The sequence below is a fragment of the Brassica oleracea genome, chromosome C5 (genome assembly GCF_000695525.1).
Source record: "Brassica oleracea var. oleracea cultivar TO1000 chromosome C5, BOL, whole genome shotgun sequence".
Taxonomy (NCBI): domain Eukaryota; kingdom Viridiplantae; phylum Streptophyta; class Magnoliopsida; order Brassicales; family Brassicaceae; genus Brassica; species Brassica oleracea.
Genome location: NC_027752.1, coordinates 40,871,921 through 40,896,654, shown reverse-complemented (window position 1 = coordinate 40,896,654; position 24,734 = coordinate 40,871,921). Strand labels below are relative to the sequence as shown.

General features: G+C 37.0%; 3 protein-coding genes across 5 annotated transcripts; 2 read left to right on the top strand and 1 right to left on the bottom strand.

Moving 5' to 3' along the window:
- Positions 1–1,837: 1,837 nt before the first annotated feature.
- LOC106344076 (3-epi-6-deoxocathasterone 23-monooxygenase) lies at positions 1,838–5,540 on the bottom strand. Of its 3 annotated transcripts, none has more exons than XM_013783456.1 (8): positions 5,221–5,540; positions 4,804–5,128; positions 4,161–4,571; positions 3,119–3,208; positions 2,836–3,021; positions 2,627–2,748; positions 2,501–2,545; positions 1,838–2,328 (listed from the first exon to the last, which is right to left on the bottom strand). In XM_013783456.1, exons 1-7 carry the CDS (start codon positions 5,475–5,477, stop codon positions 2,509–2,511), a joined length of 1,428 nt encoding a protein of 475 aa, XP_013638910.1. In that variant the 5' UTR covers positions 5,478–5,540; the 3' UTR covers positions 1,838–2,328; positions 2,501–2,508. The 3 variants fall into 3 exon arrangements, with proteins under 3 accessions (XP_013638910.1, XP_013638911.1, XP_013638908.1); XM_013783457.1 differs by having other exon boundaries at positions 2,501–2,542; XM_013783454.1 differs by lacking the exon at positions 2,501–2,545.
- A 3,203-nt stretch (positions 5,541–8,743) lies between these two features.
- On the top strand, positions 8,744–10,653 carry LOC106292611. Its single transcript, XM_013728229.1, has 7 exons — positions 8,744–9,000; positions 9,119–9,249; positions 9,362–9,451; positions 9,742–9,794; positions 9,911–10,013; positions 10,098–10,257; positions 10,374–10,653. Exons 1-7 carry the CDS (start codon positions 8,802–8,804, stop codon positions 10,400–10,402), a joined length of 765 nt encoding a protein of 254 aa, XP_013583683.1. The 5' UTR covers positions 8,744–8,801; the 3' UTR covers positions 10,403–10,653.
- Positions 10,654–19,702: 9,049 nt separating this feature from the next.
- LOC106294363 (beta-galactosidase 1) lies at positions 19,703–24,703 on the top strand. Its single transcript, XM_013729915.1, has 18 exons — positions 19,703–20,069; positions 20,173–20,268; positions 20,378–20,490; positions 20,605–20,671; positions 20,820–20,912; positions 21,012–21,155; positions 21,453–21,541; positions 21,627–21,732; positions 21,825–21,912; positions 21,987–22,105; positions 22,204–22,368; positions 22,482–22,660; positions 22,744–22,853; positions 22,943–23,052; positions 23,164–23,274; positions 23,358–23,468; positions 23,567–24,109; positions 24,189–24,703. The coding sequence occupies exons 1-18, from the start codon at positions 19,905–19,907 to the stop codon at positions 24,297–24,299; spliced, it is 2,520 nt and encodes an 839-aa protein (XP_013585369.1). The 5' UTR covers positions 19,703–19,904; the 3' UTR covers positions 24,300–24,703.
- Positions 24,704–24,734: the final 31 nt, after the last annotated feature.

Genomic DNA, 24,734 nt, shown 5'->3' with positions numbered 1-24,734 from the left:
GGGGTCGCTGTAACAACACAAACCATTCTGTAAGATAAACCATATGTGTATGCTGAAGAAGTTAGATAACAACTCACTCATGAGTTTGAACATGAAGTTCCACTCGGCGGGATGCAGCTATCTCTGTTTCATCAAGAAGAGGACCGTCACTGAGAACCTGCCCATTCACAAGTTTGATATGGCCTACATAATCTGCAAAGAAGACAATAAAAATCAATGTTTTATATCTTATAAACCCAAGCAATAAAACCTAAATTTCTGAGTCTGTATGAAAACACTATCCTAGGCAACACTCTAGAATCAATTAAAACATCTATGTGGATTAAAGCTGGTGAGAACTTACCATAAAGATCACCTCTTTGATCAGAGGCAGCCTCGAATTCTCTGTAACCATGGATCCGGAACCGATCCTCAGGGAAGTTAATGGAACTGTCCTCGAGATTATAGAGGACAGAGTTCCATGAGAAGCTAATGGTGACTCTGGTTCAGCTACCCGATAAATAGGCTTGCTCTTTGATCCAAAAAAATTGTTGAGTCGGTAAGTACCACCGGCCTTCATGTGACGCAAGTAATTCTCAATCCTTCCATTAGGGATGAAACCCTGGATAACATTTTCCTGTTACAAAAGAGAAGTAGTTAGAGAAGCTAGCCAAGATAACTTGAGTCGAAACAAAATTTACTTATACATCTAACCCACAAAAATATACTCATGATGATGCTAACAACAACTTAGTTATTAGGGTGATGGATGTTGTTCAGATATAATAAGACATTATAGCAAATATTTGGTTTAAACCACTGACAAACAAACAATTGCATAAACTATAATTGCAAAAAGATATCGGTTTCTACCTCTTCATCGATGAGGATCATCTCGAGGCCAATAAGCACCTTCGTCTGAACATTCCAAGCCTCCCAAAAGTGGATCAGACGAAACCGTATCTTGCCGTCATATGGCCCGAACGTCACGTCTCTGAAAGTAATCGCCTTCCCAACGATAGCCTTGCCTTTATCGCGGGAAGAGACAGAGGCTTTGTACTTAGCGCCGATGTTGAGGCCGACAGAAACACCGGCTTTACCAATTGACTTGCTCGGACCGGAGGAGGCCGCAGAGAGAACTTCTGATTTCACGGAACTGACATCACCAGCTTTTTCATCGCCGAAAGAGACACTGGTTTGATTGACGGGTTTGACCGGAACGGAGGGAACCGTAGCTTCACCGCTCGCTTTTACTGACTCGGAAACATCGGATAACATCATCGCGGAGGGTATAATCGTGAGGAGGGAATAAGATTTGGTGAAGATTAGAGGTGGAGTGCGAGATCTATATAAAATCTCAGATTGGGAAAGTCAAAAGGTTCCATTAATGAGATCAAATAGTGTATAGAAATGGAGAGGAGATTGATTGCTGGGGACATGATTGATTGCTAGTAAGCCAGAACGGTGAACGCATGAAACGAAGACGACGGAGAAGATGAAGAGAAAGGGGCCGATACTCGATTTTGGACATCGCGTGTCTGACGTGGCAGAGAGCCGCTCCTATTGGCCGATTTTTTAATCTGACGTGGACACCTTCTCTACTTCTCATATAACCCTTTTAGTATTAGTTAGATTAAGCATATACATCTCACAGTCACAGGTTTAGTTCGACTTTGATACTGAGAACTATTAACTAAGGGGAAATAACGAAAATACTGATGTATAATATATCTTTGCTAGACTCTGCAAACTTAAATTTATTTCATAAACTGAAAACGAAGATTTCAAAATGAATGATGGGTCAGAGACTCAGAGTTCATAAAATTCTCTGTAATGATGTCCTAGTACACATACGAAGAGGAATAGTCGTGAAAATTAATTAGGATTCTATATCATGAACATACATAGTAATATCATACACCTTTGTTTGTACTAGTAAAAACGAGAGTTCTAATGTCGACAAAATAACTAAGCAGCTGGGATCCACGTGGAGCCCTTTCAGCAAACATAAAGGTTTTGAGATTTTGTCGTTATATGTCTTTTGACGGAAACCGACAAATAGTTGACACGGGTTTGTCACCTGCCACACGTGTGATTGCCTTTTTTGTCTCTCTCTACACTCTATCATGTATGTCGTCTTTACTGTCACTATCACTTTCATCTCACTCCCACTTTCAAACACTCGTGTGACTTGTAACTTCTTTAACCTTCTACACTTAACTAATGCAAAATCGATTCTCCATTTTCTACTTATTGAAAGACAATCATCTTCTTTTGATCCAAATGGGTAGTTTGTTCTTCATATGCACTGTAGGAAAATTTATAATTGTATCTTCTTCTGCAACCCATCTGCATAGCATAACCAATGTTATAAAATCTTTAGACTTAGATCATTTAGATTTAGATTTGAATGTTAATTACTAGCTACAAGTTTTCTCAAGAAATACATTTCCACTTTTGTCTTTTAGTAACTGAGTCCAATTTGTCAAAAGGAGATGAGACTTATATGGTCCTAACGTACCGGTTTGTCTAAAGTCTTGAGCACTTGCCACACCTTTTATCTCTTCTTTTTGTCATCAAATTTAAGTATTTACCATATATATATATGAATAGTTCTGTAATAATATCATGTAATTATTTTTATTACCTGAAGCGAGTGACAAGATGGTGAAGGAAAATTGAAGCTTCAAGACGGGCCAAATCAAGACCAGGACACAACCTCTGGCCACCTCCAAAAGGACTGAAACTACTCGTGTTCATGTCCCTTTCCTAGTTAAAAAAAACGTATATCTACTTAGATATATAATTCGTCTTAAATATTTGGTTGTGTAACAACTGTATTTGAGTGATTCTTACTTGCCATCTCCACGGATTGAATTTGTAGGGGGAGTCATAGTGAAGTTTATCAAGATGGACTGATCTGAGATAAGCCAAGAAGCACCATCCTTTTGGTATCACGTACCCTTTTATTTCAACATCTTTCATCGCTTTTCGCATCACTCCAATTATAACATTTCCCATTCTCAGTGTCTCTGTAATGACCTGATGATAATGATTGGTGATAAAATTTTATTAAACGACCCAATAAACTTTTTCACATATAATTAACTTATATCAAGGAAAAGGAGAATATATATACCTTTTGTGTAAAAGGTAAAGACAAATAGTCATTCCAATATAGTTGCTCTCCTGTCAACTCCTTCAAACTTTTCAGCTCCATGTTTTCTTCCTGATAAATCATAAATATTTTAAGTAGAGCATATAAAATTTTCGTGGCAATCATATATCCACGAGTTAATATGAGTTTCCAATCCATTATTAATTTCTTTTACCTTACTGAGTGATTTGTTTCTCTCTATTGTGAAAGATAGAAATAAAGGTTTATCACTATAGTCTAATCTTTTGTTTTTCTATGTCTAGAAGATTTTATACTGGAGTTCATACTACAATTTAAAACTTATAGCCATTACATGATATATATATATGGGCAAATATCCAAAATAGCACATTTCTAAGTTTATATCACAAAAATAGCACTCAATAACTAAAATGACAAAAATAGCACCTTTCTAAGTTTATCCTTTGAAAATTTTAATTTTTTTATTTTTCAAAATTTGAAATCTTATCCCCAAAACCTCATTTCTCAACTCTAAACCCTAAACCCTAAACCCTAAACCCTAAACACTAAACACTAAACACTAAACACTAAACACTAAACACTAAACACTAAACACTAAACACTAAACACTAAACACTAAACACTAAACACTAAACACTAAACACTAAACACTAAACACTAAACACTAAACACTAAACACTAAACACTAAACACTAAACACTAAACACTAAACACTAAACACTAAACACTAAACACTAAACACTAAACACTAAACCCTAAACCCTAAACTCTAAACCCTAAATCCTAAACCCTAAATCCCACCCTTTAACTCTAAACCCTAAGTTTGTGACTTTTGATAAACATTAAGTGCTATTTTTGTGACTTTTGACATTGAGTGCTGGTTTGGGAACAAAAACTTGATTTAGTGCTATTTTTATCTTTTTCTCAATATATATTCTTGGAACAAATTCGCCTATACATTAAAAATGTAGATTCAACTTGGATTAGAAGAAGGGATTACAAACTAAACTATCATCACTTGAATATGGTTTAAGTTAATTACCGTTAGAAAATGAAGAGCTGTAGGAGAATCGGATAGAAATTTGACAGCCAGAGTGATGAGGACAGGTACCGAATCGTGGCCAGGAATCATCATGTCAATCATATTGTTAGCAATCAAATTGTGAGTTAAATTTTCACTTGAGTCCTTAAGCAGCACATCCACAACATCTTTTGCAACCGCACCATCTTCTTCTTTGTTTTTTTCTCTCCTGACTTTGTCTCCTATGATCTTTTCAACTTGCTTCACCATCTTCTTCTTAGCTTGGAGAGATCTATGAAGTTGGGTTCCAGGCAAGTTAATTGGCAGTGACATGAGTCCTCTGATGAATTGTTCAAATTCTTCCTTCAACTCTTCTAACTCTTCTCCTTTCTCTACACTTATCAGTGCCTTTGCAAGTACTTTGAATGCAACCTACCAATTAAAATAAATATTAATCACATATCAAAACATAACTAAAAGGGTGTAATAGTTAGTTCTCTTTAAACAAAAAAAAAGCAGAAACTTGTAATCATTATATCAAATGTAATGATTGTAGCCATGTTCTTTAAAATAAATTAATGTTCCGTGGTGGTATCATTATGATTTCCCTATTTATTTTTCAATTAATGCATGAAAATAATAATTAAGGGGAAAGTATACTAACATTCTTGGAGACATCCTGGAGGAGAACAGGTTGGTCCTCGGACCATAGATCCATGGACTCGGACAAAAACTTGTGCATGTCTCTAACGATTTGAGCTTTGAGAGGTGGTGACTTTAAGAACGAACCGACTAATCCATGGAACCTCCGGTGTAAACTCCCGTTTATCAGAAGTATCGACGATTTTCCCATGAGATCCCTCACCGTTTTAGGGTAGAATGGCACAAATGCCGTGGAGTCGCTCTGTAAAACTGCTTTATTAACTTCTGCGTCCGTAGACACGATCGTGGCCGTTCCAAATATATGCGACTTAAATACTCTACCATACCTTTGCATACATAAAAACATATATTTATTTATAGATTTTAGAAAAGTATACTGTGAACATTAAAGGGTAAAGAGAGGGAGAAGAGTTCATACATAACTCGACGCTTGTCCATGAAACTCTCGGGATGGTCAGAGTAAGCAGAAGAGACGAACTCGATGGTTTCTCCGAGGATAGGCCATCCCAAGCTTCCTTGTGGGAACCTTGGTCCGTAGCTGTGAGTACTAACATGCTCAGTAAGTTTCTTCTTTGAGACTGAGGATGTTCTGAGACCATTGATTTTGTTAAAGATGAAGATAATGATGACAAAGAGGAAGAAGGACAAGAGTAAAAGTGATGAAGAAATGTCCATTAATGTTTTAACTTAGTCGCACGCACACGAATGGGTTTGTGTTTTAATTTTTTGGTTGTTTGTTTTTGGGACTTTCTTTCACTTTGAATCTGTCCTGGTATCTCTCTTTATATAACTTTAATCATGGTGCGGTGTGGCAACAAATCATGTGGCTGATTATAATTCTTTTATTTTATTTCAGAATTTATTTATTTAATTTTATAGACGTGATAATGTGAAGTATATAACTGGTAAGATAGTACGTCGTCATTACACTCAATAATCCCAATTTCGTTAGAATATAACCGGCAACGCAACGCAACTTACAAAAACACACAAATAGAGTATAGTAGGAAAAGAATAAGAGATGAATCATGAATGGCGCAAGGATAAAAAAACAAATTAAGCATATTATAAATCATACATCTGTTAACACCGCTAATTAATTATTTAAAGATTATATCCAGTTCTCAAGCTATTTTTACATGATATTATGGACTTGAAAAAAATATCTTTCTACTTAGCACATGAAAATTGAAAAGAAAAAGAAAGAAACAAGTTTTTTTTTATCAAGCTGGTACTTGTATATCCATAATTTGAGCCAAGCAAATATCAATTATTTTCCAAAATTTTATTTATTATTTTTTGGTAAAATTATATTTGAAGAAGTAAGGTTCTATAAGGAAATGAAGAGAATAGATAAAGAATATATCGAAAGAAAAGTGTGCTAATTGTCTTTTGGCTTGTGGGGTATTTTGGGTGCGCATTCGTGCGAAATTCCACTAGGCCACATATCTTATTTCACCACATATATTAACACATCTTGTTGCCATGATCGTAGTGGATACATGCATGCTCGTATGTATCATGTATGCGCGAATATATTCAGGAGAATACAATTATAGTATTTGGGTCTGGGTGTGTACACATATGTCAATACGTACGGGGTTAAAACTTTGCGATTGCATGTATGATATCTGGTATAATATATCAGAACGCGTTTCCTTTTGAGACTTTGAAAAATGTGGTTTGCTTTTGAATTTGTGATTGGTTCGTATGAGATCAGAAACCGGTTAAAATGTTAACGACTAGAGATGTATTAAAGCTTAGTTTAGTCTAATATAATTATGATGCCAGACTGGTCAGCATCCAAAAAACCATACTCGAATTTTGGACTTCAGATATGTTAACCATGGAACACATTACGTAATCAATGCATTCGGTAAAAAAAAACACATTACGTAATCAAACGAAGCTCTACAGATAAAAGCATGATACTTTTATTTAAGGACACTATATTTAATTTCCTCATGAATGGACCACATGCACACCACCTCACTTTCATACAGCTTGTGCATGTATGATCTCTGGTATAATATATTAGAATCTAAAGAAGTGAGATTGTTTAGCCGCTTGACTACTTTGATTATACAAACTTTGAGCCTAAAAGCCACTGTTTTAATTGTAATTTAACATCTAACCTTTTGACTAATGCCAAACAATAAAATTAGCGATTCTCTTTTTATATACTTTATAATAGTTTTACCAATAATATTAATTATTTGGGAAACTTATGATTCTTTTATAATATCTATAAACGCCATTTATAAGCTTTTCAATCAAGCAATACCTAACACGGGAACTATCTTTATATGATCATGCATCACATTAATTGTATATACATTTTGATCAAGAGAAGATGAAAGACACTATACAAATTAGTGCTTTAATCATATCTAATTATTGCATGAGTTCCTTTGATTTAAGGTCGTGCACCTTTGGAAATCCGAGAGGGTTTTGAATAAAGCATATGAAAGTTCTTAATCTATTACTTACTATTTTACTTATTCTTTTTCTTTTGTAAGAACTGAAAATTATAGATCTGTATATTTTCTTGCCCAAAAAGTATCAAAGATTGAGAGTTGACAGAATAGAATAAGAAAAAAGCCAATTCAAAATTAATGAGAGTCAAATAATATGCAGTATTTATAATTTTGGGGAGTTGTGGGGTTGTTTTCATTTGGACCATATCTCCATGTGAAGAACCAGTTGAAGTTAACAACTGGAGTATATTTTTGCCCCATTTGATTTCACAATCTCTAGAGTTTTGGATAGCCAAGAACACGATCCTTTGTCCTCTTTATGACATTGATGCAAAACCCAATACCTACCATTTTGACCATTCGATGAAATTTATGCTATACTTTTTGTAATCTTATGCAAGTATATATCTTGATAATTTCGATAAAACAACGCATATATATATGATGTTAATGTTAACTAGAAAATGTTAAATCTGAACAAACACTATAGAAATCGAAACTTTTTAAGTACTTAGTCTTTGATGCCTACATGACCGTACCTAGTCTGACTGAACCCAACCCCAAACATCAAGAAGAATTGTGTCTCAAATTCAAACGATATACATTCTATTTCTATCGGTACGCATGCACCTGAATATATTATATCAATCAATATTGATTTCTTGACCACCAGGCACCGGTTCACCTTCTTCCTCAAACATGCATTTGAAAATCAATCATAATCACAAAGTGGTGATCTAGTGGTAGGCAGACTTTAAGATTGCCAACCGATCCAGATTCGGAATATGATGGATCAAAGAAAGTTATGTTTTATTGAGGATCAAGCTTGGTATTTATACCAAACAAAGTACAAACCGAATAGAAAAACCTAAAGCCAATGATAAACATGAAAAATGAATAATAGAACTTATCTAAAATCTATTTAAAACTTATCTGTATGATTCCTAGATCGTATAGGAATTATACCCCAATAAAATTACCCCACTATATTTCACCTTGTGGCCATGCGGATATAGACTTATTTTTCGGTTCATTTGAATACTCGAGGTAAGAGTCCATCCCACCATTCCTTTGGAGTTTAGTCAAGACCCAAAATACCCCTAAAATTAGAAGAAAAAAAAAAGATCAATCATTGCTTCAATGCTAGCTCATGTGTCTTAAGTCTTAACCCGCATTTGTAGCTAATACGGACAAGAAAACATAAGCAAAAAAGTACAGTCTCTGGTTTAAACAAACATCGTCGTTTGAGAATAGATAAATGTTTTTAAACTTTAACCTTATGCAAAAGAACATGCAAAAACCTGGAGGGTCCTCGGTTAGGTGTCGAGGAGTTAGTTATTATAACACACTACGCTTAAAAGGAGTGTAAAGAAAAAGGCCCAGCAGAGCAAAAGAAAAAGGCCCAAGGAAGGCCCAATTATCTTATACGACGTCGTAAAAGTGCTAGCGGACCGTCGTCGCCTTATCGTTGGAACTGACTCAAAAAGGAAGAAGACAAGAAGAATCACAGAGTCAAGCTTCAATGGTGATTTTATCGGCGAGCTCGACCGTGAGAGCTGCCTTGGATACACAGCCTAGACTCCCATACAACCCTAACGCGCCTCGGAAAGTGAAGAAAACCCCTAACGGCAACTCTTTCTTACCGCCGCCTTTACCTCCTCCTCCGTCTCCGCGAATCAGCATCTCCGTCGACGATTTGCTCAAGCGACCCGAAAGCAAAGGTAGACACTTTCTGAATGGAATTGCGTAGATAAGACGAACCCTAATCAAAAGTTTCTATTTTTATGGTTCTATTGGAGATATCAGATATGATTTACTAAGATTGTGTTGTGCGTGTAGAGTTGAGTGAGGAAGTTGTTGATAGTTACATGGGGTATGAGACGTGGTCTCCGAGTCCACCGAAGCTGGAGAAGCCAAGATCAGTATTCAATGCTGCTTCTTTAGCTTTTATAGGTGATTCCATCTATGAGGTTCGTTTTCCACATTGCTCTCATGCCCTTAATCTTTGTTGATTAGTTTTATGTGAAATGCAGATTGTACTAGTCTCTCACGGGATAGGTTCTTGTTTTTTTTTTTTTGCAGCTATATGCTCGTAGGCATTTCCTTTTCCCTCCACTTAGTATTGAAGATTATAACGATCGTGTTAGAGCTGTGGTGCGCTGTGAAGCTCAGGTTTTTTTTTCAACTCTTGACCTCCCTTTGTTTTCTCAAATCAGTATTTGAATATGGTATTATGTTATCGAAGAAGCAGGGTATAGTGTTTGCTTTGTTACATGGTTTTGCTTAGTAGTCTTACATATTTTTTTTAATCTAATTACACCATTAATACGAGAAATTCAATTGGTTCAGCTTAAAGATATTAGTAGTTTTATTTTCCTTTTATCTTAATACAAATTTTAGACTTTTGAGTAATTTTTGTTACAATATGTTAATTGCTAACTTTGTCTCATTATCTTGTTCAGTATGCTTTGCTGAAGAAACTTGTTGATGATGATTTCCTAACAAAGGAAGAGAGGTCACTACACTAAACCCATTTATTTCAGCATCCAGCTTTTCTCTGTAATTGAGTTGAGAAAAGTGATTTCACTTGTCATTGATTGTATGTATATGATGAATGTGTATTTGCTGCAGGGATGTTCTCAGGTGGGGGAAGAATCTAGGCTCGGCTAGAACTCGTACAAGAAGGCGTGCAGGTGTTGCGGTTTATAACAAAGCATCATCACTGGAGACACTGGTAAGTATGCATCAATAACTAAACTTACACTGTGTTCTTCTACCTCTGCTTATCAAGCCTGCTTTCCTCTATTTCAATCTCCAGATTGGTTATCTGTATCTGACGAACGGGAAAAGATTAGAGAAAATAATGGAGAAGTTAGGATTCTCAAGGGACTCTTCGACTGAGATCATGATTGAAATGGCAAAGCCAAAGCCAAAGCCAAAGCCATCATCAGAATCAAACCTGCCTTCCTTTATACTCAGTAAGTTAAATCTATCTCCTTCATCAATATCGTTCATAAAATCCATTTAGTTGATAATCTCAGTAAAGCGACACATATCATAACTATCATCTCTATTTTTTGGGGTGAATTTGTAGATGAGCAAGTAAGCACCACAGTAGTATAGTAAAGGTTGCCTACTCTCTGGGATCATGGAGAAGCTAAAAGATCATCAAATTTTCGTTAGTAGGCCGGTTTAGCATTTCACTGTTCAGTTAAATGGAGAGACATCCATTATATACAAATGTGTAACTCTATTCCTACTGGTTCTCAAATCAAAATGCCCATTTTTGTCTCTTCTGTCCCAACTATGATGCCTGTACTACTAACAAAGATATTATATATAAACAAAAAAAAATCAATGACATAAAATGTCAAGTTGAATCATGATTTTTATATATTACTCTGCAAGTTGTGCCGATGCTAATCGTTTATTAACTTTTTTCACTTCCAAGATATTATTCATAAACACAATAATAAATGCTAAATGTGGCCCTCGTCATTTCATCTAATCCACAACATCAGCATCCTTATCCAAAGATGAAAAGCGAAACAATTATCTAGTAGTCTAGTATATATAAATTAAAAAGCAATATTAAAAAGCAATTTTAATGCGACAGTAGACTAGATTCGGTTGGTGGAAGCCCCTTTGGTCCAGTGGTTTGACCAAAAATTCATTAATGATTCTACACTAGGAGATTTAAGTTTTAATCCCTGGAAAAGACGAAATTATGCGAATTAAAGGAGAAAAAACTTGTAACATGGCGCAAGGAGTACCGTCAAACGTGGATCCGATAGGACGGTTTGGCTGATGCAGTCAGGCGTGAATCTTCATACGGCTGATAGAATTGCCGGCTGTAGAATCGTTTATAATATTTCTCATATTGGTAATAGCATAATTATCCGGCGTTAAAAAAATAAAGACTAGATTCGGTTGTCACTAATGACTTCTCTTTCTGAGTAGGCCTAAGTGTAACTATAGGGCCCATAGCCGGCCTAAGAAAACCTGCTACTATTGCAATGGATTATAAGAGCAACATTATTGGTGGGAACAAGAGAGAGAAAGAGAGTTTCATGTTTTTTTTTTTTTTTGTAGTTGGAGAGAAAAGGACAGCTTTTAATTAAGGGGTTTTCCCTTCTCTTTCTTCTTCTGTTTCCACCCCTTTCCTTTAAAGGATGCCATAAGGAACTTCCAGTAATGTTGCTCAAATGGACCGACCAAATCAATCAATGTGAGAGATTCCTTATATTAAAATATCACAAATTTCTTTTCTTTACTCAATAAATCTTTCTTTAATATCACCAAAATTAGATGACACTAACAAAGATAACATAAAAGGGATACAATTTCATATTTTTTTCTGAATGAAATAAATTTTCATATTTTCTTCATCAAATATCAATTGTAGTGTTGTTTATTTGCATGGTCGTAACGATCAATTGTAGAATCCTACGACATATAAACGAATGATATTTGATTGTAGGTCGAGATTGCATGTTGCACGCAGCTACATGCAAACGAACGTGCTCATGATTTGTGTTTTTAGTTAAGATATATCTTAACCTTTTTTTCTCTCTTTGAACCCACCAAGAACAGTACATTCTCGTTTTGCTAGAATCATATTTGTTCAATTTGTATCGGTTGTATTACGAGGGCCGAGGGGCTCCTAGAAGATCGAGATTGATGGGAATGGTTTTAAATTTGAATATGTGGCAGTCTCATCCATATTATTTTTCTCGTGTGCATAAGATAAATCATATGAGGATTAAACAAACAAACAAAAAAGAAGATAAAACACATAGTATTTTTGTAGCTCCTATCTTTTACACATAAATAGCCACTCATTTTCTTTGTTACGTCGATGCCTTATTGTCCTATAAGATTGCACATTATCCAGTAGATGTCCATGGCTACCACCGACAAGGTTGACGTGTCACGCTTATCGTGGACCCGACGTTTTCTCCCACTTGTTTGTCATCCTAATCCCTCGTTCGTTTACCACTATTTTGATAGAAGAGTAAATACCATTCAAACGAGACTTGTTTCCGCCACGTCCCACATTAATATAGAAGATGAAAATGACTATTCGTTCCTTTGTTTAGTGATAGTTCTAGTTTCATTTTATTTTTATCTGAAATTATGGAATGTCCAGTGTCAGCGAAGCGTAAAAGAATCATCATTCTTTGTATTTTTATGTAATGGTTATATATTTTAGGGAAATTTATCATAGTATTAAATTTTGATATGTCGAGAAAGTGTAGAAGAAAGGAGACCTTTCATATAAGATAGGATAAATGCAATCAATGAAAAGGAATCAAAGCCAAAACAATATACATAATGAAGCCGTCTAAAATAAATGCCCCCTCTCAAAATAATTATTTAGGAACCTCTCCTTGCTATATATGGATAAGCTTAATGTGTGCGTTTCTATCGATACTATTTACGATTGTGAAAGCCTGAAAGGTATTTCAACTATATACATATCCATAAGTGTGAAGCTTAACTTTCTACGAAATAATTAACCCCAAAAGGGATCTAATTATACAATATACTTAAAACTTGAGTGTAGTATGCAACCAGTCAGCCACAGAAAGGATGATTTACCTTTTTGTATGTATAACAACATTGGGTTTTTCATATGCAAGAATTATAGTAGATGAGAAAACAGAAGTTTCAGTTTTTTCTAAGAAGGAAACTGAGATTCTCGTTTAGTATAATTATCAACAAGCTGCAACATTGCATGCATGCTTGTCAATGTATATGATTAATTATTAAATTTGTCATCATCATAAAATAGAAATATCTTTGCAAGTGGTGGCGAACTATGAGCCATAATCAAGTCAGAACACTGCGTAATTCAACTGGTTAATATATAACCTATATGTATATTATACGTAACTGGATTTTAGAGAGAAAAAAAAACTTGAATTTCTTGTGATTGACTTGTTTAGTGGCAAAATAATATCATTCATTTTCTAATTATGAAGAGCACACGTTGTTTTTCTGTGATCCATCGACCTGCGGAATGTAAAAATTAATAATAAATGGGATACTCCCAAGTTATGGATTTGTAGTGACGACTCTCACGAGTCGTGATATTTACATAATGCATGTATATGAATGTTCAATTATTTAATGTACCTTGAGTTGGATCAGATATTGGTCAGCATTTGCGTCTAATATGTCTGCTCGAGTCTAAATATCAAACATGCACATGTTGAAAATATGACGAACTGGCAAATGAAAGTTTGCATGTGCAATCAAGTCTTAAAGATTGTCAAATAAGTATCTCATCACTCATCAGTATTCTAACGTTCTTTATTCTCGACAATAGACTATAGCTAGTTCTCAAAAAAAAAAAAAAAACAATAAACTGTAGTAATAAAATAAGGAGAACAGCTCGGATCGAAATCTACGCTATATTGCAAGTACAGAAACATGGCCTTCGCGTTAGCTTCTCTACTTATGGATCAGTAAAAGCATTACGAATTTTACTAGGGATTGCTTATAAATTTAGAACCCATTAAGTACAGCCACCCAGTACACGTTTTGAAGATCCGTCTTAAGATCCGAATTGATTATAAATTAAGAACCCATTAAGAACAGCCACTCAATACGTGTTGAAGATCCGCCTTAAGTTCTCAAAAGTCAAAACATGGCATGCTCTTGTTCTACAAAAATTTACGGAATTTCAAACCCAAACCTTATTGTCATTCAAAAATATATAATATATAACACATAATCGTGACTAATATGGATCCATGGTTGTATATTTAGTACTCTTCATAATAGTACTATTAATTAGTGATTCAGGCTGTGGCTAGCTCTTTGCCATATATATGATACGTGCTGCTGCTCGACTACCACTTCGTAACTCGAATAATTGGTTCTTATGCATCTGACGAGAGGACAAAGAAATGGTTTATATTCAATGTAATCGATTGCGTTTTTAACTTTAGTGATGCTTTACAAACACGATATCTCCCTTTGTTCGACACCTTATCTCTTCGTTTAGAACAATTATTGTGTATGTTTGCGTGTTTTGATGAGTATAATACTATAGACTTTAGAGTATCTGTTCTAAATTAATAGATAGTTAATTTATAGCTAGCTTTCCCATCCATTTACATGATGATCGATGAATGCGACATATCAACGAAATTAATGACACAGCCAGCCATATATAGGTTGCACCGTCGAATCTCGATTTCTTCGATGGCCTCACCAATTATAAACAAAATCAACTTAATAATAAATTTAAATGGCCATCTAAATTAAGAATAAGAATAACTTAAAATAATTTGCGAGTTTGTTTAATAGCAAACCAAGAAGAACATTTTAGTCTTAAATAAATATACGTATAGTTTTAGGTAGAGAAATCGGAAGACAATTCAAGATTTCAAGTGTGCATATGTCCAGTGGTTGAGATAATTATTGGTTTGATGTGTAAGGAACTCTCTTTCATGTCTTACTATTTGAATGATAATTCTAATTTCAGATTATACATAAAGTTGGCAAAAAAAAGAATTTTATATAAATTCAGAAAATAACATGGATCGCGAGACATGAACACACGAGCCAAACGAGGCTTATCGGTATTCGGCCGTGGGAAGTGGACAATGGTTTTTTTTACTTTGATGCTTGTTTTATTTTTGCCAACTTTATGTATGGCGCTGGAAATTATGAAGTTAAATTATAGTAACTGTTAGGATCTTCAAGCTCGCAACTATGAACACATATACTCAGATCTCTCTCTCAAGAAGAATAAGCAAGAACGCAAAAGAAAAAACACACGCAATTAACGAGTTCAGATTCAGATGTTCATTGATTCAGATTCAGATGTTCATTCAGATATGAATATAGGAAAAACGGGGAAAACAGAGAAAGGTGAGCGTCCACCTCGACCAACTATCTCACGTTTATCAAAAACCCACATCAAATCATCAAAAAAGCTAGCTGCCTTAAGCGCGAAGGAAGGATTTCCTAGCGTTGCAGGTAAAAAACGCACCTACAAGAAGAAATAATATGTCGAGTTTCTTCTGGAATGTTAGAGGGTTCAATAAATCAGTCAAACATTCTGTAATGAAGAAGTGGGTTCAGGACCAAGATTTTATGTTTGGAGCGTTGTTGGAAACACGAGTAAAAGAAGGAAAAAGTCAGAGGATCTCGAATTCAGTCTTCAAATATAGGAATCTGATATCCAACTATGAATTTAATCCACTTGGCCGAATATGGCTAGTGTGGAGACCGGAAGTTCGAGTCACATCGTTCTATAAAACTGATCAAATGATCACAGTCTCAGTTGCTATCGGCGAGGACGTAGAAGAATTTTTCTTCACATGTGTTTATGCTCATAACACTGAGACAGAGAGGAGAGAATTATGGAATGATCTTAAAGCCCATCAGGACTCACCGATTATTCGTCGTAAGGCTTGGATAATCACTGGGGACTTTAATGAGATTCTAGATGCTGAAGAACATTCGATGTATGGGATGAGGAACACATTATCTCAAGGAATGAGAGATTTTCAGGATACAATGCATCACTGCAATCTGCTGGATCTAGCTGCTCATGGCCCTCAATATACATGGACGAATAAAAGAGAAGAAGGTCTTTATATCTAAGAAGCTTGACCGAGTTTTGATAAATGATCATTGGCTTGGATCTTACCCTCAGTCCTATAGTGTTTTCGAGGCTGGAGGTTGCTCGGATCACCTACGCTGCAGGGTTCATCTCCGCTCAGCTTTGAATCGGCCAAAAAGACCTTTCAAGTTTGTCAACGCAATTGCAGAACTAGAAGGTTTTAAGCCGCTAATGGAGAATTACTGGCAAACAACTGACCCTATTTTCTTGTCAACGTCCTCGCTCTATCATTTCTCAAAGAAGCTAAAAGCTCTCAAACCAAAAATAAGGGTATTGAGGAAAAAATGGGAAACCTCTCGGTGAAGACCAAGGAGGCCTATGAGAACCTGTGTGTGTATCAAGAGGAGACTATCAGGAACCCATCACAACAAAACTTGGAAAGAGAAAACAATGCATATGCACGTTGGGAACATGTTGCTCGGTTGGAGGAGGGATTTCTCAAGCAAAAATCTAAGTTGCATTGGCTGAAGGTAGGGGACAAAAATAACAGAGTTTTTCATCGGGCAGGAACAGCAAGAGACATCAATAACTCGATCAAAGAAGTAAAGTGCAGAGATGGCCGCATTGTTAAGAAACCAGATGAAATAAAAGAAGAGGCTGAGGGTTTCTTCAAAGATTTCTTCAGCATCAGCCAACTGACTTTGAGGGAATTGATGTGTGTAAGTTGCAGGAGCTTTTACCATACTGATGCTCAGAGGTTGATCAGCAATAGCTTATAAAAGAGGTAACAGCGAAGGAGATCACTAAAGTACTTTTCAATATGCCTTGTGATAAATCGCCTGGGCCAGACAGATTCACAGTGGAGTTTTTCAAAGCTGCATGGTCTATTATAGGACCAGAATTCATTATTTCAGTGCAGTCTTTTTTCGCGAAAGGTTTCTTACCAAAAGGAGTGAATACAACAATTCTGGTCTTAATACCCAAGAAAACTGTGGCTCATGAGATGAATGACTACCGACCCATATCATTGTGCAATGTCATATATAAAGTCATCTCAAAAATAATAGCCAACAGGTTAAAGCTCACGCTGTCGGACTTTATTGCTTTGAACCATACTGCATTCGTAAAAGGCCGTCTTCTTATTGAGCATCTCTTGCTTGCCACGGAGCTGGTGAAAGACTATCATAAAGACACGGTATCTTCTAGATGCGCCTTAAAGATAGACATCTCTAAAGCATTTGATTCGGTTCAGTGGAGTTTTCTCTTCAACACACTGGAAGCTATGGATTTTCCTCCAACGTTCATTCATTGGATCTCCCTCTGTATATCAACGACATCGTTTTCTGTCCAAGTTAATGGTGAGCTTGCTGGGTATTTTCAAAGTACAAGAGGCCTACGGCAAGGATGTGCTCTGTCGCCTTACCTCTTTGTAATCTGCATGAATGTTCTGTCGAAGTTGCTAGACAAATAGGCCAAGGATAGTAACATGGGGTATCATCCCAAATGCAAGAATCTGGGGCTAACCCACTTGAGTTTTGCTGATGATATAATAGTTTTCACAGATGGTAGAGTCAGATCCATAGAAAGCATTGTGGAAGTGTTTAATTATTTTGGAAAGGTCTCGGGCCTAAAATCAGCAAGGAGAAAACTACTATCTACTATGTGGGGTTGTCTGAAGCAGAAACATGCTTATTGGAACAATAGTTTGAATTTGCGTCTGAGAAATTACCAGTTCGTTACTTGGGGCTGCCGCTGCTAACAAAAAAGATGGGAAAAGAGGATTATGGTCTACTCATTGATAAGATAAGAACTCGTATTACACATTGGACGAACCGGTTCTTATCGATGGCTGGTAGATTACAGTTGATCCGCTCTGTTCTTTTGAGCATCGTGAACTTCTGGATGGCTGATTTTGTATTGCCTGGCGCTTGTATAAAGGAGATAAATAGCATATGTGCAGCTTTTCTCTGGTCGGGGCATGTTCTGAACTCGAGGAATGCTAAGGTATCTTGGGAAATAGTTTGTAGGATGAAGTGTGATGGGGGCCTAGGTCTTCGGCCACTGAAAGAAACTAACCAAGTCAGCTTTTAAAACTTATATGGCGGACAGTATCTTCACAGGCATCCCTGTGGGCTCAGTGGACTAAAATGAATCTTTTCAAGAATGGCTCGTTCTGGTCGTTAAAAAAAAAATACTACAAAAGGTTCCTGGATGTGGCGCAAGCTGGTGAAGCTACGAGACAAGACTAAAGATTTTCACAAGAAGCAAGTAGGTGATGGAAATAACACTTCTTTTTGGTTTGACTGTTGGTCGAGTATGAGAAGGTTGTATGACTTGTTTGGCGCGCACGATATTATTGATATGGGAGTTTCAATGACTACAACTGTTGATGCGGCTCTGAGCAATCGGAGGAGGAGAAGGCATATGGTTGATGTATTTAATGAAGTTGAAAAAATCTGTGAGGATCAAAGGCTGAAACTCAGTGGAGTAACTGATGTAGCACTGTGGAAACAGAGCGAAGGAAAGTATCAAGCAGTGTTCAAGACAAAACAAACATGGGAACTTATTCGAAAAGAAGACCCTCCCGTTCAATGGTGGAAGAGCATCTGGTATAGACATCACATCCGAAATACGCTTCCCTTCATTGGTTAGCAATTCAAAATAGATTGTCAACGGGTGATCGCATGTTGACATGTAACGTTGGAGCTAATCCATCATGCGTTCTCTGTCAGAATGTGATGGAATCAAGGGACCATCTCTTTTTTGAGTGTAGTTACTCGGCAGAAGTCTGGTCGAAACTGGTGTGAGGTTTGTTGTTGAACTCGTACACCACTTTGTGGTCGGAGCTGATGGTACTGATTCTGGACACCAATGGAGGTTTGCTGGAAAGGTTCCTCATTCGATATACACTGCAAGTCACTGTCTTTTTCCTATGGCGGGAGCGAAATGAGAGAAGGCATGGCAGTACACCAATATTGGCAGGCTCTTTGGTGAAGCTAATTGATAGGCAAGTCAGAAACAGATGTCTCTCATTGCGACAAATAGGAGACTTGAAGTATACAAGAGCTTTAACATTGTGGTTTGCCACAAGATAGGAGATTGGGGTTGTAACAGAGTTCTAGTTTCAAAAAACAGATGCACTTGTTGTAAACAAAGTAGTTTTCTTTAAATAAATTTAACATATATTCAAAAAAAAAAAACGAGTTCAGGCCCTCCGACGAGTAACAACCCTACGTCTCGAGCTGATCGAATCAGCTAATCCACTAACTCTTTTGCTCTGTACAATCACTCAACGAAGAATCCCTCTCTTGCTCACAATGAATGTAACTCACAAGAGAGGGGATTAACCACATAAGCCCTTTATATATCAGAGACTAATTACACATATTAAGTTGACTAAACACGTCATAAAACATGAGCTTTAACCGCCTTAACTGAACCGGACTTCCTCCTCTTTAATCCAGCAGCTCAATTGACTAAACTAGTCTCGGTTTAAGCCCAACCAAATTGATTCTCATCACCAAAGCTCTACAGTAACATACAGAGAAAAAGTTTAATACGAAAAGTTCAAATGTTTAAACCTTTGGACCTTTAATATATTCCAAGTTTCCATCCATAAATGACCTTTTTTACATAAATAAAACATCCATGAATTATTGAAATGTAGTAATGTAATTATTTAAACCTTAGTAAAGGTGGTTTAATTAATTTAAATCAACAAATGGGATTCTGGGAAAGGCCAAAACATGGTGGGTCCCAAAAAGTCTCTCAAAGGTGGGTCCCACGAGATACCCTCTCACATTGCTTGAGTGCTTAAAAGCAGCTGCAACGCAACTCTAATTGAGCATCCGAACAAAAAAAAGAAAAACGCAAGTTTTCATCTTTTCACACTCCAAGAATCTAACTACCCCTCACAAAACTCTCTCTTTCCCCATTCTTGCAAAAGTTTAAGCTAAAGAAAAGCTTCAAGCTTTTGCTTCCACACCACAACATTCTTATCTCCTCTGCCTCAACTAAAGATATAAGCTTTTTTTTGCTTCTGCCATGAAGAATGTGGCTATAGCGGCAGCTTCTGCTCTGTTTCTTCTAGGGTTTCTCGTCTCTTCAGTTGATAGCTCTGTCTCTTACGATAGCAGAGCCATTACCATCAATGGGGAAAGAAGAATCCTTATCTCTGGATCTATTCATTACCCAAGAAGCACTCCTGAGGTCTCTTTCTTTGATTTTAGTACTTAGAGCTGTTCCAAAGTGTTGAGCTTTGGTTCTTGTTTTGTAATCTCTCAAACCCCACATTGTGTATGTCTATGTGTAGATGTGGCCAGATCTAATAAGGAAAGCTAAAGAAGGAGGCTTAGATGTGATTCAGACTTATGTTTTCTGGAATGGGCATGAGCCTTCTCCTGGCAAAGTAATTAAAAATCTCACCTTTTTTGTTTAATTGGATCTGTTTTTGTGTGTGTGAATGAAGTACTGATTCGTTGGATTCCACTTTAATGTTTTTTTGGCTTCATCTGCAGTATTATTTCGAAGGCAACTATGATTTGGTTAAGTTTGTCAAGTTGGTCCAACAATCTGGACTTTATCTTCATCTAAGGATTGGCCCTTATGTCTGTGCTGAATGGAACTTCGGGTAACTATTTATAGAGCTATATGTCTCTTAGTTTTAAAATAGAAAGTTAATAAGGATAAAAATTTCCAAGAATAATCTTTAATATGATTGTTTGTTTGTGTTTAATTTTCTCAGAGGATTTCCTGTTTGGCTTAAGTATGTTCCAGGGATTAGCTTCAGAACAGATAACGGTCCTTTCAAGGTTGGACATGTTTTTCTTTTTTCTAAGATAATCTAATCTTCATTTTGAAGTTATTAAAACTCACACTTGTTCATTGACTCTTGTTTGACTACTGAGGTTATCAGTTCATTCAGAAACATTGACACTTCTTTTTTTTTGTTTTCTGAAGGCTCAAATGCAAAGGTTTACTACAAAGATTGTTAACATGATGAAAGCTGAGAGGCTGTTTGAATCCCAAGGCGGTCCTATAATCCTCTCTCAGGTTAAAAAAAAAAAAACACTTCAAGTGAATTTTTTGTGTTTTAGCAATCCTAGTATAGAGTGAGAGTTAGACTAAGTAGAGTTTTTGTCTGTGTGGCAGATTGAAAATGAATATGGACCAATGGAATATGAGCTAGGTGCACCGGGACGGTCTTACACCAACTGGGCAGCTAAGATGGCTGTGGGGCTAGGCACTGGTGTCCCTTGGGTCATGTGCAAACAAGACGATGCTCCCGACCCCATTGTAAGACTTCTTTTGTCTTTAACTCTGTGACATTTTTCTTCATTAGCTGTATCCTGTTTGCTATTGTCTCCCTTCATTCTTTCTAATAAAATCAAATTATTAAATATTAGTATTCATTTAAGCTGCACATGCTTTGATGTTACTTCTTTTCATACTCGGTTGACTATTATTACGTTCTTCCGTCTCCAATAATGATATTCAATCATTTCAACACATGTAGATCATTACAATGATAAGTCTCTTTTCTCCTTGCGTATTTCTTAACTTGTTGAATCTATGTTTGCTCTCTCTGCCTAGATCAATGCTTGCAATGGCTTCTATTGCGATTACTTCTCTCCAAACAAGGCTTACAAACCCAAAATGTGGACTGAAGCCTGGACTGGATGGTAAAAGCAGAAACTCAAAACTGAATCTGTTCTTCTATTATTGCTTCACCGTGATCTCAGTCTGTTTTCTCTGATGTTTCTACAGGTTTACAAAGTTTGGAGGCCCAGTTCCTTATCGTCCAGCTGAAGATATGGCCTTTTCCGTTGCAAGGTTTATCCAAAAGGGTGGCTCTTTCATCAATTACTATATGGTAAGGCTAAAGTTGCAGCTTTTGTTTATTTACCATCTTCACAAAGTAAATCATATCCCTCTTTAATTCTCATACACTGGTTTCTTGCTCAGTATCACGGTGGAACAAATTTTGGTCGTACAGCTGGTGGTCCGTTTATTGCAACCAGCTATGACTATGACGCTCCTCTTGACGAATATGGTAAGCTTTGCTAAATCTCATTTTATTCTATTTACTAAAGATAGTAATTGATGTCCTCTTTATAATACAAACAGGACTTGAAAGGCAGCCTAAGTGGGGGCACTTGAAAGATTTGCATAGAGCTATCAAGCTGTGTGAGCCAGCATTAGTATCAGGAGAGCCCACGAGGATGCCCCTTGGAAACTATCAAGAGGTCCCAACTCAACGCCTTTTTAAATTTATTTCTTCGTTAATATTTTTTTTTGCTTTGATCAACTTGTTAAAAACTTTTGTACATTTGCAAATGTGCAGGCTCATGTGTACAAATCGAAATCTGGGGCTTGTTCTGCATTCTTATCAAACTACAATCCAAGATCTTACGCCAAAGTTTCTTTTGGGAGCAACCACTACAATCTACCTCCGTGGTCTATTAGTATTCTCCCTGACTGCAAAAACACAGTTTACAACACAGCCAGGGTAAGAAGAATCATTATATTTTTCATCTGTATGAGTAACGGATCAAGGCTTTAAAATGCTTTGTCTTGGTTTTATGTGAGTATTGACAAAGAGTATGCTGGTTTTGGCTTTAGGTTGGTGCTCAAACTTCAAGGATGAAGATGGTTGAGGTTCCTGTTCATGGTGGATTATCTTGGCAAGCATACAATGAAGACCCATCGACTTACATTGATGAGTCCTTCACAATGGTTGGATTAGTGGAGCAGATCAACACCACACGAGACACTTCTGACTACCTGTGGTACATGACTGAGTAAGTATCCATAGACCTTTCATAATCCTCTGAATGCATTTTTGACTTCTTTACAAATTTTTTTTTTTTTTTTTGTTTTACAGTGTTAAGATTGATTCCAACGAAGGGTTCTTAAGGACTGGGGACTTGCCTACTCTTACTGTTCTATCAGCTGGACATGCTATGCATGTGTTCATCAATGGCCAGTTGTCTGGTAATTGCTTTGTTTTTACTAGTTTCAAGAATCACAAAGAGTAATCGGCTGGTCACATTTTGACATGTTTTGGACCGTCTCTTATCCAGGATCTGCTTATGGTAGCTTAGACTCTCCCAAGCTAACGTTCCGAAAAGGTGTGAATCTAAGAGCTGGTTTCAACAAAATTGCGATACTAAGCATCGCTGTTGGTCTCCCGGTTAGTCCCTTGATCCCCCTAGCACCAAAACCTTTTCCTAATTGATCCATTGGCCAAACACTAAGTTAGACAAAGAGATGTTCGTAATCTTTGTGTTCTGATGCAATGCAGAATGTGGGTCCACATTTTGAGACATGGAATGCTGGAGTTCTGGGTCCAGTTAATCTAAATGGTCTTAATGGGGGACGGAGAGATCTGTCCTGGCAGAAATGGACTTACAAGGTACATAAATAAAGATATAATCCTCTGTTGCCTAGTATGTGTTTCTGTCACTCTACTGACTAGTGATTTACCTTTTTTTTCAGGTTGGTCTCAGAGGAGAGAGTCTAAGTCTTCATTCACTCGGCGGTAGCTCATCGGTTGAGTGGGCAGAAGGTGCATATGTTGCAGAAAAGCAGCCGCTTACTTGGTACAAGGTAACACATCTCGAGTTCATCTTCCGAGTAAACAAAACTGTTATGGACATCAATATTAGTTTCTGCTGGTTTAACATGTCTCCATTGGTTTGTTTCAGACGACATTCTCTGCACCAGCTGGCGACTCGCCGTTGGCTGTAGACATGGGAAGCATGGGAAAAGGTCAGATATGGATTAATGGGCAGAGCGTGGGACGTCACTGGCCTGCATATAAAGCAGTTGGTTCTTGCGGCGAGTGTTCTTACACCGGAACATTCAACGAGAACAAGTGCTTAAGAAACTGTGGAGAGGCTTCTCAGAGATGGTACCATGTCCCAAGGTCGTGGCTGAAACCAACTGGGAATCTACTGGTTGTCTTTGAGGAATGGGGAGGAGATCCGAACGGAATCTCGTTGGTGAGAAGGGAGGTGGACAGTGTTTGTGCAGATATCTATGAATGGCAATCAACGCTTGTGAATTACCAATTGCATTCTTCTGGAAAAGTCAACAAACCGCTGCATCCCAAAGTGCATTTGCAATGTGGGCCTGGACAGAAGATGACCACGGTGAAGTTTGCTAGCTTCGGTACACCTGAAGGAACTTGTGGTAGTTACCGTCAAGGAAGCTGTCACGCTCATCACTCTTATGATGCTTTCAACAGAGTAAGTTTCGTGGATCTTTCTTTCTTTGTTCTGTTTTGAGCTCTGGAACGTGCTCTGAAAGCTGTTTTGTCTCTTGCAGCTTTGTGTTGGGCAGAATTGGTGTTCTGTAACCGTAGCACCTGAGATGTTTGGTGGAGATCCATGTCCAAATGTGATGAAGAAACTAGCCGTGGAAGCGGTTTGCGCTTAAAATCAAAAATGTTAAAAGTGGTTGGTTACTTATGAGTATGTTGTGGCTATTTATTCCGGTGGAAGTTGTACAAAAGGGGACACAACACACACCGTTCAACTATTTGCAGAGTTGTGATTTATATGTAAATAAGCTTGGGATGGGTTTGGTAACACTGTAATCCAAGAAAGAAGAAGAGGCGCATTGAGACTGGGAGAATCTTAGTCCATGTGTGTAGATTCTTTTCTAGAAACTTGAAGGCAAAACTGAGATTAGACTATTCTCTGAATTTTTACTTGGAACGTCTTTGTTATTGTTGTACTTAGCTGAGACATTCTCCGCAATTATCTCATTGCTAAACTTATGTAACGTTATTTTAATCATTTCAAGTCAGATATAATATGCGAATTTGCCTTGTGGCACCATCCCATGTGAACTACAGATTCGACAAGCATC

Excerpts from the sequence above, each read along its gene's own strand:
- LOC106344076 (XM_013783454.1), bottom strand. The coding sequence starts at position 5,477 with ATGGACATTTCTTCATCACTTTTACTCTTGTCCTTCTTCCTCTTTGTC. Across the intron at positions 5,129-5,220 it reads ATGGACAAGCGTCGAGTTAT|GTATGGTAGAGTATTTAAGT; the intron begins GTATGAACTCTT and ends ATGTATGCAAAG. Across the intron at positions 3,209-4,160 it reads CAGCTCTTCATTTTCTAACG|GAAGAAAACATGGAGCTGAA; the intron begins GTAATTAACTTA and ends ATGATTTATCAG.
- LOC106292611 (XM_013728229.1), top strand. The coding sequence starts at position 8,802 with ATGGTGATTTTATCGGCGAGCTCGACCGTGAGAGCTGCCTTGGATACA. Across the intron at positions 9,452-9,741 it reads TGGTGCGCTGTGAAGCTCAG|TATGCTTTGCTGAAGAAACT; the intron begins GTTTTTTTTTCA and ends TATCTTGTTCAG. Across the intron at positions 10,258-10,373 it reads CCTGCCTTCCTTTATACTCA|ATGAGCAAGTAAGCACCACA; the intron begins GTAAGTTAAATC and ends GTGAATTTGTAG.
- LOC106294363 (XM_013729915.1), top strand. The coding sequence starts at position 19,905 with ATGAAGAATGTGGCTATAGCGGCAGCTTCTGCTCTGTTTCTTCTAGGG. Across the intron at positions 21,913-21,986 it reads CGCTCCTCTTGACGAATATG|GACTTGAAAGGCAGCCTAAG; the intron begins GTAAGCTTTGCT and ends TAATACAAACAG. Across the intron at positions 23,053-23,163 it reads GCATCGCTGTTGGTCTCCCG|AATGTGGGTCCACATTTTGA; the intron begins GTTAGTCCCTTG and ends GATGCAATGCAG.